We start from the raw sequence: 16,330 nt of genomic DNA, 5'->3' as shown, positions 1-16,330 counted from the left end.
GAGTAGAACATTCCAAAAACACATTAAATAACAGTACAGCCCATTGAAGAGATGCATGTCTGTCCCTCACAGCCTCGCTTTCATTCCCATTAAAAATCAAAGATGGCGCTGCTGTGAATAAGGTCAATAGCATGACAGACAGAACAATAGATAAAACAATTTAACAACAGATAGATAAAAACTAACAAAAACAAAAGCAAGATAGAAAGTATAGACATAAAGAAAGGATAGAATAAAGAAGCATATACAGAAAGAAAGAAAGAAAGAAAGAAAGAAAGAAAGAAAGAAAGAAAGAAAGAAAGAAAGAAAGAAAGAAAAAGAAAGAAAGAGAGATAGACAGAAAGATAGAATAATAGATGGATGGATGGATGAACAGATAGATAGATAGATAGATAGATAGATAGATAGATTAATAGATAGATAGATAGATAGACAGACAGATAGACAGATAGACAGATAGATAGATAGATAGATAGATAGATAGATAGATAGATAGATAGATAGATAGATAGATAGATAGATAGATAGATAGATAGATAGATAGAACAAACCATACATAGAACAAGTGAATGATGGCTGATGGCTGGATGTACATATACTAAACATGTTTGCAATTTTAAGGACTCTCTCGAATAAATTAATTTTGTGATGTTATTGCCCAATTCACTGAATAATTAGTTTAGAGTATTTTTTAAAACACAGAAGCATATCATCTTCCACCCATGTGCCTCAAAAATGTCTCGGAGAGTGTTGGCAGTGTGTAAAATCATCAGTGAATTGTGGAAATGTTCCATAAGCTCTCATTAAGCAGTCTACCTTAAGCACTGGCACACAGATAGGATAGGCATGCTTGGTTTAATGACACCTGCATGAAAAGCAGTGCAGCCATCTTGTCATCCAGGCTGGGTTTGATACGCAGCTTTCAAGCAGAAACTGATGTGAAATTGCAGTGCTGGTTGAGTGCGGCATAGTTCACATATGTGAGTTGCTTGCCAGATAAATTTAATTTAGATGTGCCAATAGTGTGTGGTGGTCAGCCTCATATGTCCACCTCCCTCTCCTCCCTCCATACCACCATCCAGAAGGAAAACGTAAGTACACATGTGGGCCAATCTGTCCAATGTCCACTGGTTAGGATCGGCTCTGCCAACTGCTCCAGGACATGACGGATAAATCTAGACTTAAAACGGCTCTCAGTGCTGTACTACTTTCCGCCCCACTCTCCTTTTAGCCACAACGTCCCATCATTTTTCTGTTTATCCTGCGATTCAGTGAAGATTCATGGATTCTCAGTAGAAAGGGTGTTGATGTAGCTTCCGAAACTGATATGAGCCCCAAGCATCTGTCAATATATGATGTGGAAAAGGGAAAGCATGTGCCTTCGTGGATGTGTGCATGTGTGCACATGTCTTTGTATAAATCCTGGCAGCTTCACTCAAGACTTGTTGCCAAGGCATCCGTATACCTCTACTAGCTGTTAATCTGAGACAGAGCATTGAGGGAGCATTCTGCTTTAAATATCTCAGTATATTCACGGCATAAATCACACAAAAAAACAAACATAATACTGTCTCATGGACATTAGCATTCTCATTTAATTTATGTACATTGCTGTGGTTTTTCCCGAGCTTTATTTATTTTTATTTTTTTATCTTAGGTGTTCCCACGGTTAGCACAGTACAGTTCAAAAACCCCTTCATTGACACCAAACCAGAAATATTACTTTTAATTCATATTATACTGTATTTAATTTAGCATTATCATTATGATTAAAATGGAAGCTGTTTAAAAAACAGAAGCATATGGAAGTGTATTTTAGATACTACAGTTTCAAAGATTAGGGAAATAAGTTTCTTATGCTCACCAAGAATGCATTTATGTGATCAAAAATAAAGAAAAAACAGTAATATTGTGAAATATTTGAAAAAATAATAATATTTGAACATATTTTTAAAATGTAATTTATTCCTGTGATGGCAAAGCTGAATTTTCAGCATCGTTACTCTAGTATTCCGTGTCACGTGATCCTTCAGAAATCATTCTAATATGCTGATTTGGTGCTCAAAAACATTTAGTATTATTATCAATGTTAAAAACAGTTGTGGTGATTCATATTTTTTATTTTCTGTTAAAGTTTTTAATTTCTAATTTATAGGCTTAACAAAGCAAAATGATTCCAAGTACCTGGCTACTGTTTCTGGTTTGGCTTGAAATAGCATACTACTCTTACTATTCTTGCAGTGTGCAGTATGTGTAATGTGTGTAGCATTATACAATAGAAAGCATTAGCATTACACTAGTATTCCATTCAAACACAGCTGCTGTATTTCGCACACTGACATTCATTTAGTGAAAACAGCCTCCGTTTAGATTTGTGGGTGAATGTCTATCATTAAAGGGATAGTTCACCCAAAAATGAAAATTCTGTCAGTAATTACTCACCCTCATGTCGTTCCAAACCTGTAAGACTTTCGTTCATCTTCGGAACACACAAATGAAGAACTTTTTAATGAAATCTGAGACCTTTCTGTCCCTCCACAGACAGCTACGGAACTACCACTTTGACGCTTCAAAAACTTAATAAAGAGATCGTAAAACTTTTGCGGTTTTACAAATTGAAAAATTGAGCGGTTTAGTACAAATTTTCTGAAGAGACTCAATCGCTTTATATGATGAACATATTTAATTTCACACATAAACATTGATCAGCGAACATAAACAGAAGCTCAACCGAACCTGCTTCACGCACGAGAACGTGTGCATTAAGATAAACAGATATTGTGAGCTCTGCCTTAATGCTTTTAAGTCTTTTACAACAACAAGTGCACAAAAAATTCAAAAGAATGATGGACAGGGGGAGCTAGGTTAGGACAGTGAGGTGACATTCGCATGAACTTTGCTGTCCAGCTGGACCACACTGCCACGCTGAAAGAGCCAGGCTGAGGAAGTGACAGATGCATTACATCAAATTGAGACAGCGGATATTATTCTCTAGAAAAACAGTGATGTCTTTGTGAAACTAATAAGGTTGGGTGTGAGCACCAGCTGCCAGTCCAATCTCTGCAGTTATGCCTGGAATAGTGAACAAAGTGGCCTTCGAATGTCCATCTGTCCATTACAAATCACAGAGCACTCCGTACAAGAGCAGTCCACAGAGAAAGTTGGCAGTGTTTCAAAAGGTTAAAAGAGCAATACAAAAAGTGTGTGTGAGTGACACAAGGTGACGGTCACAAAGGCTCAAGAAATGTGGTGTCACTCAGAAACCAGCCTGCAGTTTGACAGCGCTACCCTTCTGCTCTCTCTCTCTCTCTCTCTCTCTCTCTCCGTCATACTGTATATAGAAACAGACAAAGCTAACAAGAGTCAGCCGTCAACTCAGTTTATCCTAAATGGCTATTTAAAGCTGGAAAGCAATCTAACCGTGTTGTTGGACGTAGCTCTGGGGAAAAACAAGAAAACTCACTTAACTTCAGAGGTTGCTGTGTGTGAAAATGAATGGAAATTTTATTCTATAATGTCTCTATGAGTAATTTATATTCTATGAGTAATTCTATTACTAGAATAATAAGAATAAAATACAGCACGTCACAATGCTCTCAAACTCGACTATTTCGGTCTTCGTCAGGTCCTTTCTGGAATCTCCTTTTTCTGAGCAAAGAGAGGGTACATATTCAAAAAGAGAATCTTTTAAGACAAATCTTCCTAAAAAAAAATGTGTTGCTTCTTTGATTAAAAAAACTAATACTCAAATCTCATTGGTGGAGTGCAATACAAAAACAGTGTTCCTAAAACAAAGTGAAATGGTATATGTACATCCAAAAAATCTTTAGAGTAGGTGCATAACCCAGGCCTTAAAGGAGAACTCCGGTCAATTTTAACATTGAGCTCATTTTTTTGTAAATTTGGAGTGCTGTCAGTACAGAGAACAACGACAAAAATTGGTGTTGCCTACACCGTGTTATCCTCTTTTTAAAATTTGCACCCTGTTGACTTCAATGGGGCACGTTTTAAACCTGCTTTTAGCCTCTTAACATCCTTGATGTGTCATTACAAGTGCCCAGCCATGTGAGTGATTCCTTCAGAGTGAACACGGTGAATCTGACTGCAGTAGATGTGAAAGATATGAATAAAAGTGATGTTAATTCAGCCAGCGCACATACCTGTATTTACTTCCTGTTTTCGGTCGAAGCCCACAGTAGTCGATTGTCGAGTTCTCCACTGTTGCTTAGTTACCTATGATCACGCGTGTGAACTTGACAATCGACTACTGTGGACTTCGACCGAAAACAGGAAGTAAATACAGGGGATAACACCATAGACAGTATATAAACTGGACACAGCGACCCCATAGGATTCAACGGAGACAAGTGAAGTCAATTAGAAGCTTTCACTTCCTGGGGGTCGAGCGTACTGCGCAGACTCACACTGAGCTTGACGACGTAGATGTGACGTGAGTAACCCGTCTGTCTTCTAGTAGCTGTGCCAAGAGAAATCTGAATCATTCCCTTCCGAAACTTGCAGAGACGGAGAGTGTGAGCAGGAGATGTCCCTGAGCTAGGAGCAGGAGAAACTTTTAGTAGGTATTCTGATTAATTATTTTGTCATTTTGCCTCCACGTCCCCCCGATCCCACGGCCCGCGAGCTTCTCCTCCTGTCCATACGGTAATTTCCTACTGTGCGACAGAGAGTCGCGTGGTTATGACGCAATCGTTAGCCTATTTTTACAAAAACTGCTTCTACGGGGCCATAACGTAAGATACAAGGTAATGGAGCCTTTTATACATTGTCGTGTTTCTTTAGAAATAAATAATGGACAAATGGAGTCTTTAAACGCCTCAGATGTAAAGTTATTCGCTGTCAAAGTGACGCCAAAATGAATGGGAGTCAATGGGATGCTAACAGCAGGTGGGGGTCCGCTAGCCAATGGCGGCGCCCGGGGAAGCTTCAATATAATATGAAACGCTGCCCCCCTGGATAACATGGTGTAGGCAACACTGATTTTTGTCGTTGTTCTCTGTACTGACAGCACTCCAAATTTACAAAAAAATGAGCTCAATGTTAAAATTGACCTTTGTTGAGAAAAGGTCAATTTAACTCATTAAAATTGAGTTCTCCTTTAAAAAAGCACACTGCCACTATGCTGTGAAACTCTATTTTAATGTCGTTCCAAACCATAAGACTGTTGTTCATCTTTGAAACACAAATGCAGATATTTTTATGAAACTTGAGACATTTCTGTCCCTCCAACCTTTTATGCTTTAAAAAGTCAGTTTGAAATTTGCCTGTTTGACGAAGGAGAACCAATGAGGTTTGTTCTCACATTTCACACAAACACGTTGGAGCTTCTGTTTATGTGCGTTGATCATTATTTATATGTGAATAAAAAGTAAATTAAATTAAATCTGTTCATCATATAAAACAATAATGTCTCTTCAGAAGTCTTTTTTTTTAAATGTCAATGTTTCGATGGAATGGACTTTCAATGAAGGGTCAGAAATGTCTCAGGTTTCATTAAAAATCTTTTCATTTGTGTTTCAAAGATGAACGAAAGTCTTATGGGTTTTGAATGACACGAGGGTGAGTAAATAATGACAGAATTGTACTTTTTGACGGGAACTATTTCTTTAAATTTCCCACTGAATTTCCCACTGATTTTCTGTGTGTCGTAACAGCAGATGGCACACCTGCGAAAGCCCCCGCTTCATGCTACAATAACAATTCAATCTACATCCAAACCTGCCAATGAAAATCACAGGAGCACGAAAGTGCTAATTAACAATAATCTCATCACAATTGGTCTGGCTGACCCTGCTGGGCGCAATGAAATACAGAGTTTCCTTCCTATACATTTCCGCTCAAGTGTTCTGATTGAGGATTGGGGAAAAAAACAATGTGCATTTAGAGGATTTCTTCACCTTTACATCACATCTGTGTGACCCCGGACAGGAAATCTCATTGTGTTCCTGGCAGACAGAAGCGTAAACACAGAAAATGGCAAGTTTTACCTCTTGCTAATGGCCTGGTGTGGCTGAGAGTTACTTTACCTGCCTTAGGCCATCCCTGCTGTTCTGCATGATCCGGAGGGCATAGTTCGAGCGCTGGCCTTTACTGTTGAACTCGATGTGGCCTGTTAGACCTTCCAACTCTACCTATCCAGAGAGAGAGAGAGAGAGACATGTTAACGCCTGGGGGTGTCATGTGATCACAGATCACAGCCACACAAACCTTCAGTGCTGTATCGATTTATAGAGATACATGGACGCCTGAGCTCCTCACTGGAAGTGTTTGCACAATGCAGGAAGCATATATAGATCGCTGTACGTCACGCATAGGATGATACAGTAATGACAAGCTGATGGTCGTTAATCTTTAATGGCTGAGTAAGACACAGTGTCTCCGTTTCACACATTCTGCTGAAGGATGCAGTTCTGACGAGGGTTTGTGGGCAGAGAGAGCAAAAACTAAATGATGAATGAGCCTGCAACAGCAGCAGGTGAGATGATTGGCAGCTTGTGGGCTATCCCTGCGGCTCTTACCATCCTCAGGTAGTTCATCAGACTTGTGCCGTGCTCCCAGATCTTTGAGGACTTGCAGGAGAGCTGAGTGGCTCCTACGTTCTGGCTACGGTTGAGCTCCTGCACGGCTGCCACCACTGTGTGTACCGCATCAAACAGCAGCGCTGACGAAAGCTGGAACACACACACATTAGGGTAAACACATAGACAGAGCAGACAGAAAGCAATACAGCCCAACTGTAGGACGCTAGACAGATATAGTCTACACTTCATGATCAAAGTGTTCAGCCATAGAAATAAATACTTCAGGTAGAACATACATTTATGCATTTGGCAGATACTTTTATTTAAATGACTTATTGGCAAAAACATATATGTATGTGAATGAAACCCATGATCTTGGGATCGCTAGTTGACTTACAAGAAAATAGACCACAAACCCCATAGACCATAAACTAGTACTTAATTAAATAAAGTATATAATATATAATACATTACCATTCAAAAGTTTGGGGTCAGCAAGATTTCTAACATTTCTAACTCTAATGCTTATCAAGGCTGCAGTTATTTGATAAAAAATACAGTAAAACACTGTACAGTAATACTTTGAAAAATTACAATTTAAAAATATATTTTTAAAATGTACAATTTTGAAATGTAATTTTATTCATGTGATGAAAAAGCTGAAATTTTAGCATCATTACTCCAGTCTTTAGTGTCACATGATCCTTCAGGAAAAAAAAGACTGAACCAAAACTTTTGAATAGTAGTGTACATCACAATACAGTGGATATTTGGCATATATTAACAGCTAGTAAGCTATATTATTATATATAATTATTTATTTTATTTTATTTTATTTCATTATTTATTATCTAACATTTTGAGTTCATAATTTTTTGAGTTTTATGAAATAAATTATATATATATATATATATATATATATATATATATATATATATATATATATACACACATTTACATTTTAAATAATACATATTATAATAATAGATTAAATAATATTACTTTATTTATAATGTATTGTGTATACAGTGGATATTTTACTTAAACACAAACTGTTTTATATAAACTATAAACTTGAATTATTGATTGTTCCAAGATGGTGGATATATTTGAGCTATTCAAAGCAGCCAGCAATTTTGAAATCTGAACACATTTGGAATGAATTGGAGTGAATCCATTATCTCACAGAAGCTCTTCAACCATTCATTCATTCTCACTCTTCATTCCTGCAACCATGTTTACATATCTACTGCAAAGATTTCCATGAAGAGTGGAAGACGAAACAAATGGAAAACCTACTTCCTATCAATGCATTTAATTTCACATCAGCATTGAAAGCACATATGACGGCATTTAAAAGCACACATGAATAGGGGTCTTTGGGTGTCTGCGTATGTTTGGCCATTTGGATGCTTCATCGTTGATTATTGTGATACAGCCACCACTTTGCCCCCTCAGCTCCCTGGAACTGAATTACTGACCACTTTAATTACATCAGATGGTGTGTTAAAATACTGCAGCAAAGGCTGTGGAGTTTCCTTTTCCTCTGACATCACTATGGTGCTAACGCTTTCTGAAATGAAGATATGTTGTGCTGCATTATGGAACAGCACAGCAGCTTAGAGGAGCTGGGGATATGTGTGTGGTGAGGGACGGTTGAATGAGTTTGTGACTAAAATAGCTGTCTGTGTAAATGTTGTTGCCTACGTTTCTCTCCTTTCTGTAGAAAAAAAACACAGTAACTATTCTGGTCACATACAGGGAAATGTCCTGGGTGCTCTCATTAGGCGAATGCCGAATGACAATATGTGTGCGCTGGCGACTGAGGCAGATATGCAGGTTCGCTGGTTAATCTCCGCACAGACCAGCCAGTCTAGTCTTTAGCTAATGAAGTCCAGGGCTTAAATATCTGTTTGGTTATTCCCTTCCATATCAAGCACATTAGAATAAGCTAGTTTAGGATTTACATTTCTAGGCCATTGTGTAACACAGAGCTGAGTCTCACTGTGGGGTTTAGACCTGTCTCTCATCTGTCTGCCAAACTACAAACCATCTTCTGATTAATTAAAGATTAGACCTAATTAAATGAGAAATGCAACCAGAACTAGTTTCTAAAAGCAGTAGGTATTTCTTTTTCAAAAGACGTCCCCTGCAGCTTTAATTAGAACAAAAAAATGTAAAATGAATTATTACAACTTACTTGTGTATATCAGATACAGAAAAGTGTTACAGACCAATCTTTGATAGCTTTTTTAAGCTTCCCTAGATGTTCGATTGAGACTGAGATGAGGAATAATACATTATACAGATGTTTTCATTTCCAAAGTGACGGAAATAACTGGGCTGACATGAACATACAGGGTGTGTGTACTCCTCAGGGGGAGTGTGTGACTGTGTGTGATGAATTATAGAGCCATAGCCTCGGTTTCAAGGTAAGCAAGAGGACATGGGTAGAAGGCTGTACCAAATTAATTAACAGAGCATCTTTGAGTTACAAATAAATGACTTTTTTTCAGAACATGGACTAGATCAAGGGTTCCCATCTTGATCATAAGTTTGATATGACAGAAATAAAGTATTTAATAAAAATATATATATTTTATAGTACAACTGTAAAATTTCAATACTAATATTTACGTTTTAATTTGTTCATTTGCAGACGTTAAAGAGTATATGAAATATGTGCATAAAAACTTGAAACAGTGTTGTTAAACTCATTGTGTCATTCAATGAAATGCAAATTTAGCTGCTGCCAAGTGACTTTGTGCGACCCAACTTTTCCCACACTGCAACCCACAGTTGGAAAACCCCTGGAATAGATATAAGCAAGGAAAGGGACTATTTTTAAAGGATAGTTCAACCAAAAATGAAAACTCACCCTGTTTTCCATAAAACCACAAATGAGAGGATTGAGGTCCAAGCTGCTCTTTTCCATAGAATGAAAGTGGAATTATAATGCCAAGCTCCAAAATGAACAAAAAAAGTATCATAAATGTAGCCCAAAGTGAACATATGGCTACTTTTATAGGTTTTATGATGATTTTTGGAGATAATAATGACAAACCATCTACTTTGCTTTTCATTTATTACTTACAGCTCATTTTACGTTCTTCGATACCACAGCAAAAACTAATAGCCTAACTGTTAAAGTTCAAACATTATTAAAAACAAGTGAACAGTCAGTAATAAAATAAGAACAAATAGACAAATTAAAAGCAGAGATGAATACTCAATAACAAAGTTACGAAGTCTAAAGGTCCTTGCACACTGAGTTCGAAATTTTCGCACGTTAAAAAATAAAAAAATTCGGATCGGGTTCTTTTCTGCGTTTTTCGCATCCGTAGCAAGCATTTTGAGAGGTCTTTTGACAATTCAAAATACGAAAAAACGCACACGAAAATTTCGGACTCTGTGCAAGGACCTTAACAGTAGTATTCAGGTACAGAAATGAATAATTAAGCCTAAATGTAAAATAACACTATTTGTTCACTGTAGAAATCAAATATAGTTTCATTTTTGTTAAAGCTGTATTTTGTTGTTTTATTAACATTAATTACACAGACAACAGTAGTCACTTTAAGACCGAATGCACGGACCTAAAAAACTGTTCACTTATGACATAACCGAGAGAATACTTGCCGAGATGGGTATTTTGACATCATTTTGTGTGTATTTGTCCATTCAAGCGCAACGAAACGCAAAAGAGGAATCAATTCGGTGGTCGAGCGCTGTCTGAAACGCGCCTCTCTCTCTCTGCGTGCACTTCAGTGTGTGCGGCTGTGCGCACAGATAACGTGCGAGTCCCGATATCTTCTTCCGCGTTTAAAATTGTTTTAATCTGTAAATTGGCAAATTGGCAAAACACGTCCAAATTATAAACTTTCACTCTATGATGGTTAAATTTAGCAGTTAATCCATGTGTGCCAAACCGTGGGGCCTGGTCCGTACGGATCACGGATCAACTGCGATCTGTTGCTCCCCTATACTTTTATCATATGGAAATAGGCTGCTTGGACATCTGCCTAACATCTCCTTTTGTGTTTCACGAAAGAAAGCAATTAAGAAAATGACAACAAGATTGAATTTTTAGGTGAACTATCCCTTTAAATTGATTTAACCATGCATATTCAAAAGCATCTTTAACTGAGAGTTCCTCTGTCTTACTGGTGTTCCAGCAAAAGGAGCATGATCACAGTTCTCCTGCCAGGATCGATTGAGGCTGAGGACGAAGTCCTGAAAGAAGGGATGTGTCCTGTTGAAGACTGAAAACCCGACGATGTTGACTCGCTGATCAGCTAAATCGTCCAATCGTAGCAGAGAGAATTCCTGCAAGGGTAGAGAAAATGTTCAAGTTAATTCACCAACATGAGTGCTTCTTATCAAATTGCCAAGCTCAGGTCCCCTGTCGAATCTAAACAACCTAATGATGCCCATAGGAAGTAAAACAATATCGTCAGGCTCATTAACAAGCACTGAGGTAATTCTGCCAATTCCTGGGACAAGTAATTCAATTCAGCAAAAGTTAATGCTTAGGAGAGCAAATCCCAGCAGCTATTGTGCTTCAGATCCCATGGGGGCAACTTTGGAGATTGTGGGAAAGAGGGTGAAAAAAGGTCCGCAGTGTTGTCAGTCTGCGTCCTGGCGCATGTAGTAGGCTACATCAGATGAAGGTTAATAGAGATGTCCCTGACACCGTGTCCTAACTAGACGCGACGCAACGTATCTTTTCCATGTTAATCAGAGTTTTTGTCCTAACCAGCCGTGACGACGACATGCAATGATTCTATTTTAGAAACGGTTTCTATTTTTATGTTAAAAGCGTGTAATGTGACTTTGATTATCATTTAGTGCTCCAGCTTTGTAGCTGTAAAAGCAACAATGGATATAATTCACCTCAGATCTTGAAATTAAACAAATGGAAACAAGAACGTTCAAACTGTGAACAAACAAGTGTATTATTTGACAAAGATAGTTTTAGTAACTCAGTAGCCTATATATCTGAATAATGTGTAAATGGTGTAATATTTGTGAATTTGATTATGTAGCCTACTTATCTGCTGCGTCTCAATTCGCCTACTTATACTACGCCCTAAAAGTATGTACTCTTTTTGTGAAGAAAAAATACATACTTTTGAGTGTGTAGCAAAAGAGTAGGCAAGCTTTGGGACAAACTACTTCGTCATCTTTAACGACAGCTCTGTTGCGTGCATCGCGTGCAGTGCTGGACCCATGACACAGATAAAATAAGATGAGAAGAAACCAGGAGAGAAGAGATGAGACAAGAAAAGACAGGATGAACTGAGACTGGATGACAGAGAAGAGAATATTAGAGTAAAAATAATAAAATAAAATGAGATGGCACTAAATAAGAAGAGACAGGATGAACTGAAACTAGATGACAAAGAAGAGGAGACTAGATGAGAAGAGATGAGATTAGATGAAATGAGACAAGACAAGACCAGATGAGACTCTATGAGACTCAGTGACCAGATGAGACTTCTCTATGAGAAGAGAAAGGATGAACTGAGACAACAAAGAAGAGAAGGAAATACCTCGGGACTAGATGGGACGATACATAATGAAGTGAGCCTAGATAACAGAAGAGGGAAATAAATGAGAAAATATCAGATTAAATGAGATGTGACTAGATGACAGGAGAAAGGATGAACTGAGAGTAGAAAACAAAAAGCAAGAGAGGACTACATGAAGACGACATAAGATGAAATGAGAAGAAACAAGACTAGATGAGACAGAACGAACAGATTCGATTCTGAGAAAAGAGGACTAAATGAGAAAAGATGATCTGAAATGAAATTAGATGAGAAGTGAAAGAGACAAATAAAGAAGAGAGGAGACTACATGAGAAGAGATGAGATGCAATTAGATGAAATGAGACTGAGACGAGACAGCATGAACTACACTACATGACAGATGAGAAGACTTAATGTGAAAAGATGAGACTAGATGAGAAGAGAATGGATAAACTGAGAGTAGACAACAAAGAAGAGAGGACACTGGGAAGAGATAAGATTAAATGACAGAATGGACTGAAAGATGACTAAATGAGAAAAGATGAGATGAAATGAGATCAGATCAGATGAGAAGAGAAAGGATGAACTGAGACTAGACAACAAAGAAAAGAAGATTAGATGAGAAATGAGTAGATAAAATGAGATGAGACTACATAAATGAAAAGACTATATGACAAACAGGTAAGACTACATGGAAAGAAGTGAGACTATAAGACGAGACAAGATCAACTGAAACTAGATGACAGAAAAGAGAAAATATTAAATTAAATTAGATGAAACAGAATAAATAGAATAGACGACAGAGAAGAGGAGACTAGATGAGAAAAGATAGGACAAGGTGAAAACAGAAGACAGAGAAGAAGATAAGACAGAACAGGAGAACACAGCTCCACATGAGAAGACAAGAGCAGAGACTAGAAGACAAGACAGGTGACAGAACGTGATGAGAAGATACTAGATAACAAGATACGACAGATGAGATGAAACGAGACTTGATGAGAAGAGACATGATGAGCTAAAACGTAAAGAAAATAGAAGTGAAAAAGACAGTCGCACAATAGGACTCGATGAGAAGACACAGGATTAGTTGAGACTCGAAGACAGAGAAGAGAATGAGACGAGGTTAGACTAAGTGAGAATTAAAAAAAACACAAAAAAAAACATGAAATGAGGCTGAGAAAGAATGATTAAAAAAAGAACAGGAAGCTGTGTGTGCAGAAGAGGTCAGGGAAGGTGAGTGAATGATTCCGAAACACAATAGCAAATCCCCAGCCTTACATGAGGTAGCATGCAGCAAGACCGGAGCACCTCAGATCAAAGACAACACAATCTAGCCCTCTCATTACAAACACAAAGCCAGAGGAGGACAGACACCCAGGCCATGGGTAGCACACACTGCACGGGATTAAAGCCTTTGCCGAGAGGACAGGAAGAAAAGGAGGGAGCACAGTTTCATGGGAGTGCAGAGACAAAAATGCACTGCAGTGCTTCAGGAACATTTGTTTCAGAGGAAACTCGGGGGAGAAAGACTGCTGAATCTTCCTGTAGATAACAGAAGCTCCCTTTTTCTTATTTTGCAGGTGGGACGGGCTCTCTGATCCATTAAAGGATGACCATGTCTGCTTTTGATTAAAATAAAAGCCCGTCTTCTACTTTGATGGCAACCACAATGCTGCAAAACCATGTCCAAAAATGCTCACAGACGCAAGGCTGATTCAATACAAATGAAAAATATCAAAACGACATATCAAAATATGTAAATCTAGCCCCTCCAGCACTAAAACTTTTATTTAAAACTCTCACACTCACTGCAAAGCTTCAAACTTTAAACTTAATTTAAAAAAAAATGTGATTAATAAAATACATTTCATTAGCAAGCAATATTTTAGACATATTTAATATGTTATATGCCGCAAGCTACAATCTGTTGCTGGTGTACATCAAAAAATAAATATATATATATATATATATATATATATATATATATAACATCAGAGTAATGCTGCTGTCAAATCATAATGCTGCCTTGCAAATGAACCTTTATTGTAAATGGTCTCATATTGATTAACATATAAGAGTATGTGAACAGTTGACCCTTCCTCCATCTGCACTCCCTGGTGCAGTCTGACAAGCCCAACGGGAACGGACCTGTAATTACTCTCCGAGCGCATGTTAATACTTCATTAAAACAGAGACAGTATAAATGAGCCAGTCATTAACTGTGGCGCACTTTGGGCCACTCATACATGACACGGAAGGTCATCGAATATCCCACAGCATGTGTGGAGTGTGTGCATGTGTGATTGAGCTGATACTTCAGCATTTAATAAAAATGAACTGTGTCCACTAATAGCACCGTTCATTTGCTCGCGCAGTCTATTTTAGCGCCTAATTTACTAAAGAAATTATGCAAATCAAATAACAGCACAAACAAGTTATGAACACAATTTGCGTGTTGTAGTGGGGGAGCGCGGGGCACAACGTAACACGGGGCTAGTTGTAACACGCTTGTTTTAAATACTTCCACACATGCTAGGATGACGAAACTTAGTGTATTTACTAGTTGCCATATCAACACTATATAGAGAAAAAATTGCGCCAAAATTAATTATTTTTTTGGAAGATATCCATAGACATTTATTAAACCATAGCAAAAGTACATTTCTTACTTAAGTTAATTTTTCATCTCTATTTTTTGTGTTTATTTAAAATTAGACAAATCTGATATTATTTTAATCTCCAATATGTTATTTAACAGTTGAGATAGTTCTTTAATGCTTCGCTAACTAGCAGAAGACACTAGAAGGGTTTAAATCCCAGTTGTGCAGGTGGGGCATGTTGTAACACTGCGTTTCAATGTGCCCCTAGAAATATGCTATTATATTCTATACTTTTATTAATTTTATTGAGAAAACGTGAGAAAAAGGTGAATAAAGACTGAGAGTCAATGTTCAGAAATTACTAATTATTTATTTGTTTTGAACTATGTTGTATAGCTGTGTTTTCCTGTGTTCGTAGTCGAAACTCAAAAATTTGTTTATATTTAATTATTAAAAATTGCCATTATTTTATATGAAAGAGTTTTTTAATTGTATTTTATTTAGAAAATATTTTAGTTTGTCTTGTATATTTTTTTTATTAGATCAGATAACATTTTAAGCTGTCATATGTCATGTTACAATGTGCCCCTCACATGTTACAATGTACCCCACCTGGGGCATGTTGTCACATTTCACTTCCATTCTTTCGGGGTATATCCAGAAAAAAGTATATACTGTATTAATAAAACAAAAACACATAATTGTACTAGACATGTGGGAAATTAATGTGGGAAAAAATAAATACTCTGAACAATAAGTAGATTTACACAAACTGAGAAAGTCAAAAAGCGTTACTTTGTGCCCCGCTCTCCCCTGCTGTTATACTTAATTAAAACTATTAACAAATATTTTTTTTAGTTCATTGAAATAAAGCTGAAATAAAATAAAATATTAGATGAAAAAAAAACAACGAAAATTAGAAATGTTGCCTTGGTAACTATCTGAAATAAAATAGGTTTAAGTTGAAGCACTAATATTACTAAATATAAATTACAGCTAAATAGACATTATAAATAAAAAATAAAAAAACGAATAAAAAAAATGACAAAATATTAGCCTACTAAATATAAATTACAGCTAAATAGACATTAAAAATAACTAAAATAAAAAACGAATAAAAAAATGACAAAATCACATAATATACAAATAAAAGTAATTCAAATTATCGATAAATATTATAATAGTACGGTAAATAATACTAAAATAACACTGGCCATGTAATGAATGTCAGTTTGCAATCTGAAAATCTTTGTAAGAACAATGATTGAACCTGGAAATAGGCCTAGAGCAAAATAACTGAGAAAAATGAGAAATATTCCTCAGATGCCATTCATAATTTATAGCAAAACAACTAGCATTAATTCGATCTCAAACAGATTCATTAAAAGTAGTTATATTACTCCACCACCTGCGTGACATCATTAACCAACGTGTTTGAACGACCAGTTTGTGACAGTACGGTTTCAGGAAACAGTCGTGACTAGCTATAGTTAATTTCTTCAACAATGTATCGTACTATGGTAGTGAACCAGCGAGTTACGTCGTCGTACGGGAAACACACCACTGATCGATTCAGTGAGTTCGTTATACGATTGATATTATTACATTCATCAGATCGTGAGTCTTTTGAATGATTTATTAAAAGAACTGGCTCAAGTTA

The 16,330-nt window shown here is 36.9% G+C and overlaps 1 protein-coding gene across 2 annotated transcripts in view; it reads right to left on the bottom strand.

Moving 5' to 3' along the window:
• The window catches only part of grik4 (glutamate receptor, ionotropic, kainate 4), a 397,525-nt gene that overhangs the window by 67,296 nt on the left and 313,899 nt on the right, over window positions 1-16,330 (bottom strand). For both annotated transcript variants that reach the window (XM_084125539.1, XM_084125538.1), the window contains exons 9-11: window positions 10,704-10,865; window positions 6,537-6,689; window positions 6,045-6,149 (exon numbers count right to left, since the gene is read on the bottom strand). In XM_084125539.1, coding sequence (XP_083981665.1) covers window positions 6,045-6,149; window positions 6,537-6,689; window positions 10,704-10,865 — 420 coding nt within the window. The remainder of the gene's footprint in view (window positions 1-6,044; window positions 6,150-6,536; window positions 6,690-10,703; window positions 10,866-16,330) is intronic.

The sequence above is a fragment of the Abramis brama genome (assembly GCF_963993115.1).
Source record: "Abramis brama genome assembly, chromosome: 10".
Taxonomy (NCBI): domain Eukaryota; kingdom Metazoa; phylum Chordata; class Actinopteri; order Cypriniformes; family Leuciscidae; genus Abramis; species Abramis brama.
The sequence above is the reverse complement of the archived record's forward strand: the minus strand, read 5'-3'. Positions and strand labels throughout refer to the sequence as shown.